Genomic DNA, 21,706 nt, shown 5'->3' on the forward strand with positions numbered 1-21,706 from the left:
TAAAATTTTAGGTCTGAAGCTTAACTTTGCTTTAAAACTGTATTAACTTATTATTAGATGCTTTATTTCTGAGTACTCAGGAGATAGAAAAATGAAGAGAATTTTTCTTTAGTTTGCTACTGATTTTTTTAAAAAAAGCTTTTAAATTTTGAAATAAAGATTCATAATAAGTTGCAAAGAAGGTACAGCAAAATGTCACATGTACCTGGTTTCTCCCAATAGTTAAATCTTATTCAATTATAGCACAATTGTAAAATCAGAAGATGGACATTGAAACACTGTGTGCTTAGTTCTATATAATTGTCTTCATATTTGTAGATTCATGTAGTTTCACAGCAATCAAGATATGGAACTAGTCAGTTGTACAAAGACCTCTCTCATTCTACACCCAGTTCATTTCCATCCCTATGATTTTGCCATTTGAGAATGTTATAGAAATAGCTCCATACCGTATTGACTCTTTAAGATTGCCCCTTTTCACTCAGCCTAATGGACATTTCAGTTGTTTCCAGTTTGGGGCTCTTCTATTATGAATAAAGCTAATCATGAACAACTAGGTAGCTTTTCAAACTCTTTGCTTTCCATCTAACCTGTATCTTTACATTGGAAATGGGTTTCTTGTGCAAAGTTTCATGCAGTTTGGTTATGCTTTTTCATCTATTCTGTCAATCTCTGCCTTCTAATTGATGTGTTTAGGCTATTTCTATTTATTGTAATCTCTGTTATTTAGGGCTTATGCTTACATTTTTGTTTTTGTTCTCTATTTGTTTCTGTTTTTGTTTCTCTGTTTTCTTTTTTCTGCCTACCTTTGGGGTTGAATGTTTTAGGATTCCAGTTTGATTTATCTGCAGTATTTTTGAGTATATCTCTTTGAATAGAGTTTTTAAGTAGTTGCTCTAGATAAGATATGATTATGCATAACTTATCACAGTGTACTATTGTTGGTATTTTTATCAGTCTAAATGTAGAAACCTTATCCCTTTTACTGTACGACATTTTAATCTTAACATTTTTCTATACATATATTGAGAACCACTTCAGGCTTCTATACTTTTGCTTCAATTATGAAACACAATTTAGAAACCTCAGAAGAGAAGGAGATGTATTTATATTATTCTTATTTTAATTGTTATTTTTTTCTCCTGATATTCTAATATTCTTTATTTCATCATTGCATCTGTGTCCAGAGGATTCTTTTTATTTATTTTTTTAGGGTGGGTCTGCTGGTGGCAGCTTCTTGTGATTTTTCTTCACCTCAGAATATCTTTTTTATCATTCTTTTCTGAAGGATGTTTTCTTTCAGCACTTGAATAATGTTGTGGCCCATCCTATTGGTTTCCAGGATTATGGTGACAAATCTGCCATCATTTAACTTGTTACCTTCTATGGTAAGTTGTCATTTCTCTCTTACTCCTTTCAGGATTTTTTTTTTTCTCATTAGCTTTAGTTTTCAGATAATTGTCCTGGTATATCTTGGTGTGGATTTCTTTGGATTTCTCCTTTGGGAGGTTGGCTTAGTTTCTTGCATCTGTAGGTTTTTGTCTTTTGTCAAATTTGGAAAAATTTTAGGCTTTATTTCTTCTAATCCATTTTGTGCTTTACTCTCTTTCTCCTCCTCTTAAAGTTTCTGATGACATGAATATAAGATCTTAAGATATAGCCGGAGTTGCCTGAGATGCTTCAGTTTATTTTTTCAGACTGTTTTATCTCTGTTTTTCAGATTGGATGATATCTATTATTCTATTATAAAGTTCACTGATATTTTTACCCCACTGATATTTCCATTCTGCTCTTGAGTCCATTGACTGGGTTTTATGGTATTTTTCAGTTAAGAAACTTCCATTTGGCTCTTTATATCTTCTACCTCTTTGCTGAGAATTTTCTACTTTTTCATTTGCTACAAAAGTTCACTGAGGTATTACTTATTGAAGTATTTTTATGATGGCTATTTAAACATTCTTGCCAGATAATTCTAACATCTTTATCATCCTGGTGTTGGACTCTATTGATCGTTTTTATTTTTCCTTTTTTAAGCTAAGTTTCCTGATCCTAGTATGAAGAGTGATTTTTGATAGAAACCTGCACATTGGGGTGTCAGGTTTTGAGACTCTGGCTGTTGCTTTGGTCTTCTGTTGCAGCAGGTCTCGCTGACAATGCTTCGATAAGGGAAGGTGGATGCTGCTTCACACTGGCAGGTGGGAGTAGAAGTCCAGGTCCTCCACTTCACCTCCTTTGACATCCAAGGGGAATGCTCTGTACTATTGCTGGGAGGTATAGGACTTCAGGCTCCTCACCTGGTCTTCTTGGATAATATTCCTGGATGGGCTGGACAGAGTTTTTCATTACTGCTTTAGATGTGGCTTCCACCGATACTGCATGGTGTGGCCTTACTACTGTGACTTTCCAATAGGCCTCCTTTGACACCACTCAGGGGGGAGAAGTGCCTCATTGCTGTGAGGTGGTATTAAGTCCAAGGTCCCCAGAGAGTCTCCACTACACCTTGGTGGCAGTGGGTCTCAGAATCTTGTAGTGGGAGTGAAAGTCCTGAATCTCTCCACTCAGCCTTCTCTGTCTCCACTCTAGTGGGTGCCCTGCTACAGCCTGGTAAGGATGGAAACCTACACTTCTTCCTTGGCCTTTCCTGGTGGGGGTTGCATGGGCAAAATGATTTTTTTTGGGGGGGGAGTGTGTAGTATTTGGTTGGGTAGAGTGGCAATTATCTGAAGTTTTTCTGCCTTGCTAGGTGACCTCTTTTCTGGTTCTTTAGCTAGTGAGAGAAAGCTCTTCTTGGGCATTTTTTTTTTCTCTTCATCTGTACCTTTTGGTGGTTCTGGGTGGTTGGTCTCTGTAGCTCCCACTTTGGGATAGAAGAGGAAGGAAATCCAGGGATCACATCATAAGTGTGGTTCCTTGAACTTCAAAATTATCCACTTTCCAGAGTTGTTCTTATAATTGTTTTATATATATTGTATTCAGGAAGAGGACTAAAGAAATGTATGTGTATCTACTCCATCTTTCTGGAAGTGAAAATTCTCGTCTTTGCTTTTTAAATGTATGAGAATAATTATTCTTAAAACCTAAATGTCCTATTGGACAGTGTACTGTATGGTATGTTATGTGCCTACCAAAATGATGGCCTCAAGACAATTTTATTTTTTTATTAGGATTGAAAAATACTTAGATTACATAAGTGAAAAAAACTGTATGCATATGTAAATAAGATTACAACTAAGTGGAAAAACCAATTATAAGGATGGACTGGAAGTTCCCCAAAATATTGACAATGGATGTTTAGGGAATGGAATTGTGAATATTTTACCCATTAATATGCCCTGCCAAAAAAAATTTTTTTTTGATACCAGGGATTGAACCCAGGGGTGATTAATTAGTGAGCCACATCCCCAGCCCTCTTTTACATTTTTTATTTAGAGAAAGGGTCTTGCTGAGTTACTTAGGGCCTCACTAAGTTTCTGAGGCTGGGTTTTGAACTTGAGATTCTCCTGCCTCAGCCTCCAGGGCCCCTGGGATTACAGGTGTGCACCACTGCATCCAGCTTAATATGCCAAATTAAAAAAAGGAGAACCTAGTACTTTTACAACTAAAAATAAAATAAATATAATTTATTATATTTTATTTCTAAATTCCCTCTGAGACAGAGACATACAACTGTCTTTGAGGACATGCAATACTTCACATTGATTAATCTATTTGTATTTGACAGAGTTAAACATATTTTCAGCCTGGTTTTATGCAAATTCAAACCACAGTCCTGGGTTTAGACAATTCCCTTGCCATCTAGTGGCTATTATATCCATGGCAACAAGCCACCCAACTGTACTTACATGTTAAAGGAATGAGACACATTTATTTGGAGATTAGCAAGAAAGCTTTATGAGCTCTAAGAATACCACAAATCGCTTAAAGGAGAGGAAATGATAAATTTACACCAATGCTGCTCAGAGGATTTGGGAGCCTTCTGACCTTGTGTTTCTGGTCTGGATGGCCCACCTCCTTCCTCGGACACTCCTGGCTTCCATTCTTCCATCCACCATGTTGGGTGTTTAACGTTCAAACACAACAGTTTTCAACTGTACAAATGAGATATGCTGAGCACGGCTCACAAGTGTTGTTTGTGGTGGATATTGTAGAACAGGGGTTACAGGCCAGCCTGGGGAAAATTAATTTTAAACTGGGCTTAACAAGGAAATCTTGGTAAAATGTAACTTAGACATGTTACATTTTGCCCCATGAATTACATTCTGTAGAAAATTCCTTGAGGCTTAAACCTGTTTCATGGCAAGACCCAGAATGGTACTTCACCTTCACCACAGCAGTGGCTATTGAATAGTATTTAATATATTTTCTTTATTTTGCAAATGTCTTCTAATGCATGTTCCAGATTTCCCTTTAGTGGAAAACAGCGGCAAAGAAATACCCCCAGCATGAAATGTCATACATGAAAATTATCCTGCTTTAGAACATCAAAATGTTTTAGGACATATCCACTGTCATGTGCTTAGCTTCAGGCACTTTTCCTCACTCTTTAAAGAACCCTTGGCTGGCCCTGTGGTACGTGCCTGTAATCCCAGTGGCTCTGGACTCTTGAGGCTGATGCAGAAGGATTGTGAGTTCAAAGCCAGCCTCAGCAAAAGCGAGGTGCTAAGCAACTCAGTGAGACCCTGTCTCTAAATAAAATACAAAATAGGGATGGGGATGTGGCTCAGTGGTTGAGTGCCCCTGTGTTCAATCCCTCGTTATCCCTGCCCCCGCCCCTCATAAAGAAGAACCCTTAATAGATTAAGGAGGTTTGACATTGGCCCGACCTTAGGGGAAACAGGATTGTCTATTTTGACCTCTTTTGACTCAGGGGGAGTTCATGAGTGACTGTGGAACTTGCCTGCTGTCCTCGCTGTCCAGCAGGCCCCGGTACGTGTTGATCTCGCACTCTAGCCTGGCCTTTGTGTCCAGCAGCACCTCGTACTCCTGGTTTTGCCGCTCCAGGTCGCAGCGAATCTCTGCCAGCTGGTTCTCCACGGTATCAATCAGGCCTTGCATCTGGGCCAGCTGGCTGCTGTACTGGGCCTCGGTTTCTGCCATAGTGCATTCCAGAGATTCTGTCTGCAGAAAGAAAATATTGTCAAGAGGATCCTGTCTACAGTCTCTGGAGCCAGGGGCGCTGTTTTCAAGTCCTTGCTATGCCCTCTTCTAGTTTTATGACTTTAGGAAAATTCGTCAGCTTCGTGGAGCTTAAGTTTTATTCTGTCTAAAACGGGGAATGTGAAGTTCCTACCTCATGGGAAGGTTGTGAGGATTACATGAGATAATATGTGGAGAGCACTTAGAACAGTACCTGGAAACTGTAGAAGTACCTAGGGCCTGTAGAAGCATCAGCTATTAATTCTACCTCTATGACTACTGCCACCTATGACTTACTTGTGTAGCTTAAGGAAGATTGCCAGGATTTGGGAGGAAAACCTTGAGTTTGGACTCCTGGCAGGGAGGGAAGGTATAATGTGGTTACAAGAGAAGAGGCTCTGGGTTTGAAACCCTTGGATTTAGCTTTCTCTTAGAAGTGGAAGTGCAGGAACTCACACATGCCTGTAATCCCAGTGGCTTGGGAGGCTGAGGCAGGAGGATTGCAAATTGAGATCAGCCTCAGAAATTTAGCCAAGGCCCTAAGCAACTTAGCAAGACCCTGTCTCTAAATAAAATATAAACAATGACTGGGGATGTGGGTCAATGATTAAGGACCCCTGGGTTCAATTGCTGGTTTAAAAAAAAAAGAAGAAGAATTGCAGAAACTTCTGCAAATTATTTAATTTGAGCCTCAGTTTTCCTCATCTGAGATTGGGTTAGTGAAGGTTTGTACCCTATAACATTATGGTGAGGTGTAAGTCGCACTGTGTCTGTCATCAAATGAATGCCTGCTATTATCCACGTAGGCATTCTCTTGGGGCTTAATGTAGCACACACTTCGGTTGGTACTTGACTGGAACTGGTGCATGTGACCTTGACTGCGTGGTAATCTTGTGGCTTGGGTGGGGTGGGGCAGGGTGCAGCAAAGGGTCAGGTTGAGGTGTGGATCCAAGGAAACTTTGCCACAGTTGAAGGATGAAAAGTTAGAAAACTATTCTTTGTTTTAGATGTGGTGGAGAGCCTGAAGAATTGTCCTTGATTAAAAGAGTAAAAATCCATTGTCCATTGTTAGGCTTAATTGGTTAATTGCTCATTCTGCCCTGACTCCCTTCTCTTCCTATCTCTGGAGGTGCTGTAGGATTGTGCACAGGCCCAGGAAGGAAGGGCAGGTACACTAGTGGGGCAATACAAGCTGATGACATGTCACCTTTGCTTCCAACTGGGTTGACAGTGGTACTTAGGAAAGGCGAGGAAATGCTATTCTTGTAAATTGGAGATCCAAACTGCCCCACACACTGTTTGTCTCTCCATGGGGTTGGGTAGAGGACATAATTTCTTAGGGCAAAACTGACCCTGTGTTTGCCTTACGCACCAGGTTTTGCTGGGCTTGCAGCTCAATTTCCAGGGTGTTGGCTGTGCGTTTCAGCTCCAGTATCTCTGTCTGGCAGCCCTGCAGCTGCTCCACGCTGGACTGCTGCTGCTGATTCAGCTCTTCTGTCTGAAACACAGGGCGGGTTAGAGAACTCCAGCAAGGCACAGCTCTGGAAGCTGACCCTGTACTGCTTCGGGTGCTGACCTGAACGGCGAACCATTCTTCCGCGTCTCTGCGGTTGTTGGCCAGCACCGTTTCATACTGACTTCGCATCTCATCCAGGACCCTGTTGAGGTCGACGGTGGGGGCAGTGTCCAGCTCCACATTGAGTCGGTCTCCGAGCTGTCCTCGAAGCAGGTTGACCTCCTGAAAGCGGAGGTGGAATAAAGGATGTCACGGAGTGGGCGGGGGGAGGAAAAAGTTAATTGGACAACTAATGCCATCCCATTTCAGTTTTTGCTTTTGTGGAAGAAGGTGTGGGCTTTTGAATCGGGTGGCCTGGGCTGACTCTCTTTTTGCTTATAAGTACCTCTGTTTCTTCATCTATAAAATAGCTGTAACAATTATCTCCTTTCCAGAGGGTTATTGTGAGATATGGAAGAGTTAAAGTACATATAAATAATTTCTAAAAATCCTGGCACATAGAAAGGTCTCAATAAGGGTTAGTTCTTCTTTTTTAAAAAAATTTTTAAATATTTATTTTTTAGTTGTAGTTGGACACAACACCTTTATTTCACTTGTTTATTTTTGTATGTGGTGCTGAGGATCGAACCCAGGGTCTCGAAGTGCCAGGTGAGTGCTCTATCGCTAAGCCACAACCCCAGCCCCTCAATAAGGGTTAGTTCTTAATCACTAAGCAATGTTCAAAGAGAAAATATATTTTGTTACATCAGTTTTTCATTGTTAAACTTCATCAATATGGGGTAACATACTATTTTATAATTTATTTTATAATTTAAAAAAGTTTTAAAACACAGAATATTGAAAACCACGGGTCCAAATATTGCATGTCTCTTGATCCCCTTTTCGGAATGGGACTTCACAGTCTATATTTATCAGCCCAATTTTCATACCAAGTGGATTGGAGTTAGGAGTGGCAGAGCTGCTAAGGAGAGCCACTTGTGGGGTTGGGGTTATTTACTCTCTCCAGAAAAGCAATGGAGAGGAGGAGTTGGTCTTTATCTCTGGAACTGGCCAGGGGTCATGCTGCATGTAGTGATGCACATCTACATTCAGACCTGGAATGATCAGATGCCTATGAGAGAGCCTCAAGGAGCTTTAGTCCAGTTTAAGCAACATCTGCCCAAGTTCAACTTAGATATATAAAGCTGGGTGCCTTAGTGCACGCCTGTAATCCCAGTGGCTCGCGAGGCTGAGGCAGGTGGATCACAATTCAAAGTCATCCTCAGCAACTTATGGAGGGAAACCCTGTCTCTAAGTAAAATATAAAAAAAAAAAAAGGGCTGGGGATGTGGCTCTGTGGTTAAGTGCCTCGGTACCAAAAATAAATAAATAAAATAAAAATTTAGATACACGAAAGTTATCAGTTTAACTTTGTTACTCCTAGAGTCCTTCAGTGATATGGCCATTTTTCTCACCTCTTCGTGACTTTTCTTAAGGCAAAGGAGATCTTCCTTTAAAGACTCCACATGGGCCTCCAGATCAGATTTGCACAGGTTCAGCTCATTTAGGATTCCACGCAGGCCACTGATGTCCGTCTCTACCAGCTGGCGAAGAGACAGCTCACTCTCATACCTGTTACAGCAAGAGAAAAACATGAGCACTTACCTTGCTATGCACTGAACAGTGTTGGGTACACCGGAGAATGAGGCAGGGGACCCAAGAGCCACATGCCATGATGTCCTTCACATCCCAAATAATGGTACGTTCAAGATTTTAAAGCATTCTCAGCTTAAAAATATTACGCAGAAAACATTTTGGGGGAGAGCTAGATAGAGATAGAAGGCAGGTGGGGAGGGAGAACCTTCTATTATTATCAAATTAAAATTCCACTTACTTTGACCTAAAATCATCAGTGGCCAGTTTGCAGTTGTCAAGCTGTACCGCAAGTCGAGAATTCTCCGCCTTTGTGCATAAGATCTGAGAAGTAAGTTGTTATGTAAGTAAATGCTTCTTTGAAACCTGCGTATCTATTCCTTTAATAATCATGCCTTTCATTATCTTATAAAAGTCTTTGTAAGAAGGTATCCGATTGATTGGCCTGCTTTTCTTATTAACCATGTGACTTTGTGGAGAAAAAAACCCCACAGGGCCAATTTAGCAACAAAATGTAGAAATACAAAGTTTTATCTTTTTTAAACGATCTAAGACTTTCTGCAATATTCCTTGCTAGTTGAAAACTTATAGTTTTTTTTTATTAGTAGTTTGTATCATGACTCTGTCCCCATCCCTGATGACAGAAATTCATCTGTAAAAGAAGAACATGATTGCTAGATGAAATTCCACTAGGTGACATCATTCGACATCTGTGTGAAAAAGAATATACATACACAGTGTCGGTCGTACCGTGTTATAGACAGAAGTGATTTTAGATATACTATTCTCCCCCCATCCTATAGATGATAAAGGTCAAATCTACAGATGTGGCTTTTTTTTTTTTTAATAGTCACTCAATTTTGGTGACCACACGGGGCTGGGAGCTAGGTGTGCTGACTTAGTCCAGTGCCCTGGTGTCTGTACTCCATTAGCTCTTGGAATTCTGCCTTCCCTTGGTTGACTTCCATAAAACAGCCTCTTCTAGTGCATGGGATAGAGCAAAGAAGAGTTTGGAAAGATGGAGCATGAGAGATTTGCAACACCAAACCTTCTGCTGGAGGTCTTCAATGGTGTTGAAGTAACATTGATAATCCGGGCACACCAGTGGCGTATCTGGCTCGCATTGCTCTCGGATCCTGCATTCCAGCTCGGCATTGGTCTCCTCCAGGCTGCGAACCTTCTCCAGGTAGTTGGCAAGTCTGTCGTTCAGGAACTGCATCGTCTCCTTCTCATTGCTGTTGAACGCCCCGTCCTCACACCAAGCACAGTTCCCCACCAGGCACGGGCTGCTACAGCTCCCAGCAAAATAGCAACCGCTGGGCAGGTGAGACCTGGACAGGAAGCCTGGCGTCTGACATCTGGATGTAGCCCCAGCAGTGGCAGTGGGGACACAGGAGGAAGCAGATGCACAGCTGGAAGCCCGGCCACAGGACTCAGAAGAGCAGCGCTTGGGGGAACCTTCAGAACCATCGGAGGTCATCCTTTCAGAAGTGAAGAACAGAGATGGGTTGCAATACTCTGGTGACCTTGACTCCAAACATCTCCTTCCCTCCTGAGGCCTTTATAGAGTCCCCCCCAAATGGGTATTTACTGACCGCACCGGATGTTTTCTTTATCGCTGTTGGTGCCAGTTTTCATACTAACGTTTCATTATGCTGTTTATTTACTGAGGAAGAGTTTTATGCCTCATAAAAGAGGGATAAGCTTAGGTTACTAAATCAGGACTTACCCCACGTGCTGCTAGGATAAAATGCTTATTTCAGTAAATGGATATAGGAGGCATTGTTCTTTTGACAGAATAAGGAACAAAAAAAGAAAATTTGGCCAATCAGTAATTAGATATACAACTTGTTTCCAATAAGGAAAATAATATTCCCACAGATTTTGATTCTGTGCATTGATTGCTGGTGTTTACTTTTAAAATCTATTTTATAACTCACTAAATGACATTTATTTGTGCTACCACCATGAAGATGATCAATCTTACCAGTTACCTTGAAATGCTTTTTGTGATCGTAAAGTGTGTCCTTTACATGGTAGAAGAGCAAGGTATGTACTGGATTTCAAGTGTTTGTGTGTGTGTGTGTGTGTGTGTGAACCACAACTCTGTGTATGAAAATTGAAATGTCACTTTACATAACTTAAGGGGAACAAATTGTTATCAAGACATGTAGTCTTGATAAATCTTTGATTTCCCGGAACTTGCCTTCTCTCCATTTCCTACATTCTCATTTTTAGATGGGTTATACTAATTTTTACTGTGTTTCTTTCTTTCTTTGTGGCTGGGGATCAAACCCAGGGACTCGCTTGTGCTAAGCATGTGCTCTATCACTGAGCTATTACCCCAGGCCTTACTTGCGTTTCTATCAAGAGTGAAACATAAATTCCAGGTTACCATCTTTTAGTGTCCTGGGAAAACCTCACTGCTTATACTTCCAAGCAGAGGTAAGGAAATCACAGAAGTCTTATGTGCTGAGATGTGGAGTCTGTTTTCTTTACACACAAAGGCCTCGATTTTATGAAAATTAAAAATACTGGAACTTAGGAATGAAATCTGTAAATTAGATAAAATTCCTCAAACTAGCAACTCTACTGGATAAAATCTCTGATCCAGAGGGATTAGGCAGTAGGGAGACTTGAGATGTCAATTTTTTTGCATTCTTTCTTGAGTTTCATCTTCATAAAGCATAATTGATTTCACTTTGCTTGGCTTCAGTTGTGGATTTATTTCATTTTCAAAAGTCCACAGGGAAAATTGTCTCTGGAATCTCTAAGACTTTTTTTTTTTTTTTTTTTTTTTTGTGGTACTGGGAAGTGAACCCAGGGGCATTTAACTACCATTGAGCCATATCCCCAGCCCTTTCTACCAATTTTTATTTTGAGACATGGTCTCACTAAGTTGCTTAAGGCCTTTCTTAAATTGCTGAGGCTGGCCTCAACTTGTAATCTTCCTGCCTCAGCTTCCTGAGCCACTGGGATTACAAGAATGCACCATCACACTTGGCTCTAAGACTTTTATATGGGGGATAAGAAAAACCCCATTAATCTGACAAAGTTAAAATTTTATGAGTCAAAATAAATTTAATTTTCAGCCTAACTCTGAGCACTATTTCTCTGTAGCCACTACTGGAAATGAAGCCATGAAAGCCAATGAACATACATAGGTAGCTTAAACTAGTCTCTTAGAATTTATTACTTACTGGGTTTGAATGTAGTGACTCTCTGTACATTTCAACGCATGCTAAAGTTTTTACAGGGCCTCATGGTATATTCATGTTGTTCTGTAAAGGACGTGAGTTTGAGGATTCAAAAACATTTGAAAATCACAAATCTCTGAACGAAAATAATAATTGTATAGCAACCTAATGAGTCAAAAGAAAAATACCTTTGAAGAGAGCCCATGTATTGGCTGTCCATCATATGTGAAGTATTATTTTAAAATAACTTCAGGCAAAAATAAGAAATATTTCCCTTTGTCGAGCTAATTTCTAATTAGAAAATGTGGTTACTGGTTGTTGTATGTGTATAAAAACAGAGTAGGACTATTTATTTTGGTCTTGATTAATTTGGTCATGTTGGGTAATGATCAATAGTGTCAGGCTCCTCTTGGAATGTGGAAATTGGCCAGGATTCATTTCTAGAGCATAACTCCCTTGGAGGAGGAGAACACTGGGAATAGAGGAAGATAAGTAGATGCCATGAAAAGTCATGATAAAAAGAAATGGTTGTTTCATTTTGTAATAGGCTCTCATCTCAGAACACCTCCAACTACTGCTACCAGAATTGTTATTCTAAAACACAAATCTAGTTTTGGTTACTCTCGGCCTAGGAGGTCAAAACTTTCTATCAAAGCAAATAGGACTTTCCTTAACGTGGGGCCAGTTGACCTCTCCAGGCTCATTTCGTGACCATCTCACGAACTTAAGCTCCAGCCACTCTTCAGGCTTGTAGGCACTTTTCTCCTGCTGTCAGTTTGCTGGATGAACATGCATGTCAAGGCTCAGCTGAGGTGCTGCCTGGTGAGCCGGGGGCTGTCCCCAGATCACTCTGCACAGGCCTCTACTATAGCAGTAGTCATGTTACTTTTAAAATCCTGATGCTTTTTTTTTAAAACAAGTTTTCTTTTAAGACAGGTGTATCTTATTTGCCTTTTTGTCCTAAGCATGGGACATAATATATGTGGGATATAATAGATTAATAAATGTTGGCTAAAAATATATCCACTTAGCTTAATAGAGGCTTCTGTTTTGAGATATATATATATATATATAATTTTTTTTCCCATAGAAACGGACAGTAGAGGACAAGGAAAATTGGTGTAGGACAAAAAAAACACTGTCCACAAAAGGTGCCAAAAATGTACTTTGGTCAGTCTTTTTAACAAATGGTGCAGGGTAGACTGATAGCCATAGAGAGAAGAATAAAACTAGGTCCTCATCTTTTACCCTGAAAAAAAAAGGTCAACTCAAAATGGATCAAAGACCTAAGAATAAGATCAGGAACTTTGCAACTGATAGAATGAAACAGGGGAAAACCTTCCAATGGGTCGGGGCAGGCCAGGGCTTCCTCAACAGGACTCCTGAGAAACTGATGTGACTCCATTTTTGAGAAGCCAGCCTCTACCTCAGAGCAAAGCCTGTACTAAGGAAGGGAGCATGACCATCCTTGGAAAAACCCACAGAGCACTCCTAGGCACATACCCACCCTGCTGAGTTGTTTATCTACAAATAACAGGAGAGATCTGGGGAGCCAGGTGTCCCTCAGGCTAGGTGAGGACCCATAGCAACCCCCCTAGCAACCACCAATCAGCATAAGACAGGGAAATACCTGGGAGGCCAGATGACCCTCCAATAGTTTATGGTGGTTGATAAGATGTTGGGAAACCATGTAGTTTAGCTCGAACACCCCTCGTGGCCCAAACCAATCAGTTCAAAGGAATCCCCCTCTTGTACTAACCAACCACCCCTACCCAACTTGTTTCCGCCAGTGAATGTGCTAATCAATGTTAAGAGTTGTTGTTTGATTTTCCAGCAGTATGGAATGATTTGCTGTGTGATGTTGTGATGCATAGAGTATCCCCCCAAAACCTATAAAATCTCACTGAACAAAGGACCGGGACTCATTCCCTGGGACCACTGTGTCGGAAACGGTTGTGAGTCCAGGCTCAAGCTTGCAATAAAGACTCTTGTGTGATTGCATCCGATTCGGCTCCTGGAGGTCTATTGGGGTCCCTCAAATCTGGCATTACGCTCCTATAGCTCAGGACAGAATCAATGGGACGGCATCAAATTAAAAAGCTTCTGCACATCAAAGGAAACATTAGGATGAAGATAAAACCTACAGAATGGGAGAAAATGTTAGCCAGTGACTTTTCCAAGAAAGAATTAATCTCCAGCATACATAAAGAATTCTAAAATCACAACACCAAAAACAAAAACAAACAAACAACAACAACAACAAAAATAACCCAACCAATTAATGGGCAAATGACCTCTACAGACACTTCTCAAAAGGAGAAGTACAATGGCCAACAATTATATGGAAAAGAAAGTTCAATATCTCTAGCAATCAGGGAAATGCAAATCAAAACTACACTGAGACCAAGCTCAAGAGCTACATCTCTAATCCCAGTGGCTCTGGATGCTAAGGCAGAGGGATCCCAAGTTGGAGGCCAGCCTTAGCAGCTTAGCAAGACCCTGTCTCAAAATAAAATATAAACAGGGCTGGGGGTATGGCTCATGATTAAGTGTCCCTGGGTTCCATCCCTGGTATACAACAAACAAACAAACAGACATGGAGATCCTCTCAGGCTTGGTGTTAATTAGACTTAGGTGGGTGTGATTTGGTGTGTTCCTTATTCAAGATAGTCATCCTATTCTTTTGGTGTGTTCCTTCTGGAACATCAGTTGATGCTTGAGGTACCTGGAGAGCTTTTCCCATTCTAGTTAGGCTGGAACCTCAATGTTTATTAATAGAAAATGACCTCTGGTATCTCCATTCAGTTTCTAATCCATAGCAGCACTCTCTGCTTTGCACATGTAATTTCATCCTGCACACATGCAACTCAGTCCTCTGCACAAGACCTTTTACACAGACTTCTGCACCTACCAACAGACATCTTCCTCCTCACAACAGCTGTCCAAACTCCATCTAGATTAGATGTACTTATCCAACTTGACTTATCTGGAGCAGAGAGCTCAGTGTTCCCTTTTGAATTCTTTCTTCTTTCTCTGCTCCAGGCTTAGGTGGTGACATAACCCCATTATCTAGTCTCTCTTTGATACCCTCTTCTCCAAAATCCTTTTTTTTTCTTTTTTTTTATTGGTTGTTCACAACATTACAAAGCTCTTGACATATCATATTTCATACATTAGATTCAAGTGGATTATGAACTCCCAATTTTTACCCCAAATGCAGATTGCAGAATCACGTCGGTTACACATCCACAATTTTACATAATGCCCTATTAGTAACTGTTGTATTCTGATACCTTTCCTATCCTCTACTATCCTCCCTCCCCTTCCCTCACATCTTCTCTCTCTTTGACCACAGCTTCACATCAATTTGCCCTTGACTGTGTCCTTCCCTTTTCTCTCCATGGCAGTAGTCTTGATTGTTCTCAACTATGTGGTCCCATAGCACTTTACTAATGCAACTGCTAGAGAGAACACCAAACTTTTCATTATTATACAGCAACAGTCAGTTAATAAATAATTGTAAACTGTGTGAAGGAATAAATGGTCATGGTGTATCCTGAAAACCTGCTCGATAGTGAGCTCATTTTTTGGCAGGGACAATTAAGCACAGGATACATGAGAGATATTTGATAAATGTGAATTGAATAAATAACATGGCCATATTGTGAATATTTTCTCATAATTACATCAAGTTACCTGGATTAGTTGATGTGGTTTGTCATAATTGGTCACCAGGTCATGTTCAGTATTTCCCAACCTATTGTAAAACATTTTTTTGTGGGGGGAGAGAGGACAAGTCAAGAAAAGTATACTCTATAGATGGGGTAGAGAGAGAAGATGGGAGGGGAGGGGAGGGGAGGGGAGGGGGGATAGTAGAGGATAGGAAAGGCAGCAGAATACAACAGACACTAGTATGGCAATATGTAAAACAGTGGATGTGTAACCGATGTGATTCTGCAATCTGTATACGGGGTAAAAATGGGAGTTCATAACCCACTTGAATCAAATGTGTGAAATATGATATGTCAAGAACTATGTAATGTTTTGAACAACCAACAATAAAAATTAAAAAAAAAAGAAAAAAGAAAAGTATACTCTAAAGTATGCCCATCAACCAGACCATCTTAGATGCATCTTTAGTTTTCTTAAAATAGAAAGGACAACAAAAGCATGAAGTATGTCCATACTACCACCATTCTGAGTTTTACTGATGTTCCAAGTTTTTCTTCAAATGCCAACACTGGGAGTTGGGGAACACATTTAATAAGTTCACAGGAACAAACAAAAGTAACTATAGACATTTATGCTATGCGAGAGACAAAAAAATTTATTAGCATGATCATGAGGGAGTCCTTCAATTTACAGAAAGACACCACCCAAGACTGGAAACAGAATTCCCAAACACCCAAAGAAAGGTACACTTCAATATGGAGGAATCACACAACTTTGGGAAGCTATAGGCTTCCACCTATTCACCCTGCCCTTGGCTCCGGATCGTAGCTACATGGTTATTGAAAGTCCTTGACTTTTTTTTTTTTTTTTTTTTGGTGGTTGTGATGGGGTGGCAGTGTCATCAGTGATCGTGTCACCCCCGTTCCAGTTTTTAAAGCAGAGTGAGCTAGTTGCAGGTGCTGAGACAGGTGAATGCTAGAGCTTCTGGGTTGACTCTCTGAATGACAGGCACTGAGCAGAGCAGCCACTGGTTAGCAGCATCTTGGGATGCAGGGGTCACAGCTGGGCTGAGTGTAGGTGGTGAGGTTGATGGTCTCCAGGTCTGGGGTGGGATAGGAGGAGTTGAGCAGGAAGCAGGTGGGCACACAGGGCTGAGGGATGTGGCAGGGTGGGGGGCAGTTGTCACAGCAGGTTGGCTCCAGTTGCCAGATGGTGTGGGGGCAGGTGCTGGGCAGGCAGACTCCACAGCGGCAGGACTTGTCTGAGGAGCAGATGGTGGTGGCAGGGCCCGTGGGGACGCTGCAGCAGCGGGCAATACAGCAGGACATGATGTTGGGGGTCAGGTGTGCCTTGGGTCTCTTAGGAAGGTGAGGTTTCTGAGGTTCAAATGTCTCCTCTCACTTTGAGGCTCTTATATACCCTTCCCAGAGGGTGTGGGTCCAATGGGAAGGCTTCTTTCCTGATTCTTGCTTATGTTAGTGTTCCCATTATCTAGTAATTGGTTTGACGTTTAAATGCCGGTAAACAGTCCCTATTGTCTTAATTAACTTTTATTTGAGTTCATTGCTAAATATGAACTGATTACTCTTGCTATTTGTCACTCAAACACAGCTTTATGAGGTTTCACCAGATGCTTGAGTACTATAATTCCAACACCCGCCTGCTGGGGACATGGCATGATCGTAATCTGCAGTATGTGTGTTTTTTTCTGTGCTGCTATTAAGTTTTTATTTTCTGTACCTTTATCAGTATCAACTGATTTAATGAAGAATTATTGTTTTAAAGAGATAAACTTAATTTTAGTCACTTTCTTTTACCTTTGAGGCTTTGGAGATCAAAATTGTCTTAACGTGGAGAGATAGGTTACTGAGAAATATGAGAAAACTTTAAAAAAAATACTCATCATTTCAGTTTTTTTTAACCATAAAATATTATATCAGATCAAAATTTGGAAAACATAAATAAACAATAAAGATAACAGCTCATCCACAATCTTATCATCAGGAGAAATTACCTGTTAATATTTCATACACATATATGAAGCAGATCATTTTTGTTTATGTGTATTTATCCTTTTATTACATTATTGGAAGCAATTTACATGTATATTTGTTGTTACTTTTAATACGTCCTGATATTCATCATATCATTGTAAGTTTCTTAAGAATTTCATTTTATTAAACCCTTAGGTTATTTTCAAGTCTTCTCTCTGATAATTGTGGCAATAGAGAATGACCAGGTATATAAATCTTGGTGTACATTTCTGATTATTTCAGAAACAGATACAATTACTAGGTAGAACTCTAGGGGCAAATGTTAATTCACACTATTTTAAAGACCGACTCCTGATAGTCATTGCCGTTCTACTCTCCACCATGGCTCTGAAAATCTGTTCTTTCCTATATTTCTTTTCCCATCACCTGTGTTTGAGAATATTGTTTCCCTATATCTTTAATATTTTTAAAGTGTTTGTCAATGTATGGGTAAAAAATGAAATTCCATCATTGTATTTGTATTTTTTTCATACCTAGGTAGGTTCAAATACCTTCATAAGGTCATTTAACTTTCTATGGAGGACTGAATTGCCTTGAGGGGAAATTGAATTTTTGGCTTATGTCTATGTACACTAAGTGAAAGAATAATTTAAGATCACAATGCTAACACTCAAGTAAAATTGAGATGAAGGGAAAGCAAACTTATGGGCCTGAGCTAGATTAATAGGTTGACATTTGATTTTCATTCTCTTTTTTTCTCCAATGTAATGCATTTTTCTCCCCAGATCACAGGTAGCTATAGAAGAAAGACCTGGATTTTAGCGCCAGTACATTATTTAGACTTTAATCATAATTCAGTGTTTAAGAGTGAGCATGAGCTCCTGGATAGTATTACCCTGACATCGTAAGCCATTTCCACTCAGCTTGAACTGACTTGCTCTCCCAGCCATGGTTCTTCTCCATTAAGTCTACCTGTGAGGGTCTGAAGGTGAGCATGTCTGTATGTTTTGCAATTGGAGCCATAGACCCAAGAGGACTGCTTTAGGAGCCACAAGACCTCTTTGCTGGTCCTAGTGCTACTGGTCCTTGCCCCACATCTTGTTATAGCAAGTATTTCACTTTCTAAAGGCTCATCTCTTTTCCACCCCTCTGCAAAGTAATGGCAATAATACCTATATTCCTCCACTTAGAAGATTATTGTGAGGTGCACATGAGATAAAAAGCATTAAGGTCCACGGACAACCATAAAGCATAATGCAAAAAAAAAAAAAATTATCACCATCAGTGAAGTCAGTTGCAGATCAAATTCAAGGCAAAGTAAAGATGAAAGGAACAGTCAAAAGAAGAAGAGAAAAAAGAGCTAAAGAGCAGCCCTGGGTTTAATACCCAGTACTACAAAAACAAAACAAAACAACCAAACTAACCAAACAGAAACCAAAAAACAAAGAGAACAGTCTTATAGGAAACAAGAAACATTAACCTAAAAAGTGCACACCAACTAAATGAATCAATTAATATTCATGCCTACAAGAAAAGAAAGTGGTTAGCATATAAATTAATGAATCGAAAAAAAAAATTGAAAAACTTCCCTATGGCTCTACTTGAAAGAGAAGATTCGTGACTTCTCCTGGTGGCCCAAGACTTCCCCAATTTATTTTTGCATGGATATCTGCCAAGTTGCATAACCTATTACTCAGGACTGATAAATATTTCACTCACTATTTGAAAATTAATTCAATAAGCATTTATTGAGTGATTACCATGTACCAGGTCCTGTGATAAATGCTGGCAATTCAACAATGAACAAAATAAACATTATCCCCGCCCTCATGGAATTTATAGTCTGATGGAAAGGCTTACCACATATAATGTATTATTATAAATTGCTGCTATTATACATTATAAAATGAAAAATATTGGGCTCTAAGAGCAAACAACAACAACAAAAAGGAATTAATTTTGATATTTTAAGGAAACATTGCAAAGGAAAAGTGACCTGCAGACACAATTAGCATTTCATGGGATAAAGATATCAATCTCCTATTCAGAATGCAACATGACTTCAGGCTCACCATAAAAGGTTAAAAGCATTGTGATTGTTTATGTAGAACATCAAGCTTCTCTAATTATAAGTAAGACTGAAGCTTGTAGGATAGAAACAGTTATAAAGCTAATAAGTGTAGGCTGATCAATTCATCTCTTTTATTGAAAAGACTTTCAGTGTTTATTAAGATGTGTTTTCTCATATGTGAAAATAAATAAATAAATAAGATATGAAGTGAAGGGGGGTTTTAAGGCAGTGACACTATTCTATAGGATACTGGAATGGCGGATACATGACATTATGCATTTGTCAAATAAAAAATGCATGGAATTTAAAAAAAAAAAGAGATGCATTTTCTCTGCAGTGGTCTAAGAGACCTGGGAATTACTCTTCTTTGTTTATAAATGAAGATAGGGAGTTCAGAAAGGCAAGGAAATTGGCTTTTCATGGCCTGCTGACTAACTTGTTAAAAGCTAAATATAGGATCTATCAGGACTGAGCTAATTTTTAGGTGGTTAACAATGGAAGTTTGAACAATGTGTCAGAGATACAAAACATATTTTATTTCTAAAACCAAAAGTTCTCCTTTTTCTTTAAGCTAATATAAGAGAAACACAGTGATACTTGAGTAAATGGTAGATTTTTAGCACTTTGAAAATCCATACTCTCTCTCTGTCTCTCTCTCTCTCTCTCTCTCTCTCTCTAATACCTTGTGCAGTTTCAATTAGGCTTTCCTATAGTCAGTAGTGGTATCTGTGACAGTGAGGACAAATCAAAGATTGATTATGAAAAGAAACAGAAGCGAAAATATAACTGATAATCTTTTGCTTTCACATCTTTCATCGTTTTGAGGTTTCGGCTGAACCCCCCTTGCTCTGGGGGTCTTCGTCTCTCTTTTGGGCCTCACTGTCTTCTCCCCTTCGATGCATCCTCACCCCCCTCATTCCCAGCTCCTGTACTTTAAGACCAAGCTCTCAGGGCCTCTGTGATTCATTGAGAAGCTCTTCTTTCTGGATCAGAGGCTCCCGCCCCGCTCCCCCCCACCACACACACTGCTTATTCACCTTTTCATGTTTTTCCTGGAGAGATCTTGGAGGATTTCCCTGCCTGCTACTGCTCATCCCCAATGCTCAATCACCATATCTGGGTTTGGGTTACTCTTCCTGTGTGCTGTCATGGCCCACTGCGTCCTTGTCACAGCAGGAATCACAGAGCATGGTGACTGCACTCATATGACCTATATAGTCCACGTGTGTTGTGCTTATAGGAACTTATCAGTCCGCACCAGATTTGGGAGAAAGTTGAAGGCACTTTAGGTGATAGAATTTCTTTTCTGTTTATACTCCTAGCATGAATGCAGGACTGGCGTAGAGAAAGCACTCAAGAAATATCAGCCAAAAGATTGAGCAAATGAACTGAACCTAGATTTTTAGCATTTTGTGGGCAGTTTCCCAGGTTGTGTCTCCTCTACCCCATGGCTTCTAAGTTCTGTTCATTCGAAGTTGAGCTACAAAGAACCTATGAGACCCTCAAAGTAATCCGCCTCTGGAAAGATTGACAGTCACTTCAAGGACATTTAAAAATGTGTTTATTTAAAAGTATTTGCTTTGCCTCTTCCTTGCCTTATCTTTGTTTCTCCCCACAAACATTCTTTTGATTTTTTCCCTCAATGCTTTTTCAGATTTTGGCTTGTGTCCTTATATGTTTGTTGTGTGTGTGTGTGTATGTTGAATTATATATGCACTACATCTATTATTTTACATATATGTTACTTATGTATTGCATATAAATATTTTATATCTATACATACATCATATATGTGTGTGTGTGTGTGTGTACTTTCTAGTTTCAGAGAAAGATAATATGCATGAGAAAAAAAAATTAAAGTAGGCTGATGAAATCAGTTAAGGCATTACACCAATGTTTTAGCTCTAGGTGTCCATCTCACAAGCCCTGACATTCTAGAGATAACTTTGACAGAACTTCTGTGCTTATATGGTAGCAAATAGAGATGTGCTTCTAGTGTGCTGCTACTAGAGTTGATCCCTTTAAGTTCTCTCTAATGGAGAATGAAACTGAAATAGATATGTCCTCTAAATCACCCAGAATGCCTGCCCTTTTATTTATTTATTTATTTATTTATTTGGTACCCAGGATTGAACCCAGGAATGCTTAAGCACCGAGCCACATTCCTATCCCCTTTTTGTGTTTTATTTTGAGAAAAGGACTTGCTAAGTTGCTTAGGGTCTCACTAAGTTGCTGAAGCTGCTTTGAACTTGCAATCCTCCTGCCTCAGCCTCCAAGCAGCCCATTTTAATCTATGAGCCAATATAGATTTTTCTATTTCAGTTGGATGAGATTTTGTTAAAGAATCTTACACTTTTTATTTCTCTTGCATATTTTAAATTGATGTCATAACTTTCTTTGGTATTAGAGTCTTTAAGATGTTTGTGGTAGAAGGAATTCTGCTTTAGAGTCAGATAAACCAGGGGTTAAATTCTGGGTTTTTTTTAGT

The 21,706-nt window shown here is 39.7% G+C and overlaps 2 protein-coding genes across 2 annotated transcripts; both read right to left on the reverse strand.

Moving 5' to 3' along the window:
• Positions 1 to 4,068: 4,068 nt before the first annotated feature.
• On the reverse strand, positions 4,069 to 9,764 carry KRT40 (keratin 40; the record flags this gene model as incomplete). Its single annotated transcript, XM_081271754.1, has 7 exons — positions 4,069 to 4,168; positions 4,898 to 5,118; positions 6,509 to 6,634; positions 6,713 to 6,874; positions 8,107 to 8,263; positions 8,526 to 8,608; positions 9,333 to 9,764. The coding sequence occupies 7 exons, from the start codon at positions 9,762 to 9,764 to the stop codon at positions 4,069 to 4,071; spliced, it is 1,281 nt and encodes a 426-aa protein (XP_081127880.1).
• Positions 9,765 to 16,184: 6,420 nt separating this feature from the next.
• Positions 16,185 to 16,481, reverse strand: LOC308636584 (keratin-associated protein 3-2; the record flags this gene model as incomplete). The annotated part of the gene is made up of 1 exon (XM_081272148.1): positions 16,185 to 16,481. One exon carries the CDS (start codon positions 16,479 to 16,481, stop codon positions 16,185 to 16,187), a length of 297 nt encoding a protein of 98 aa, XP_081128274.1.
• Between the last annotated feature and the right edge of the window lie 5,225 nt (positions 16,482 to 21,706).

Source organism: Spermophilus citellus (assembly GCF_964194105.1).
Source record: "Spermophilus citellus genome assembly, chromosome: 17".
NCBI classification, from domain to species: Eukaryota; Metazoa; Chordata; class Mammalia; order Rodentia; family Sciuridae; genus Spermophilus; species Spermophilus citellus.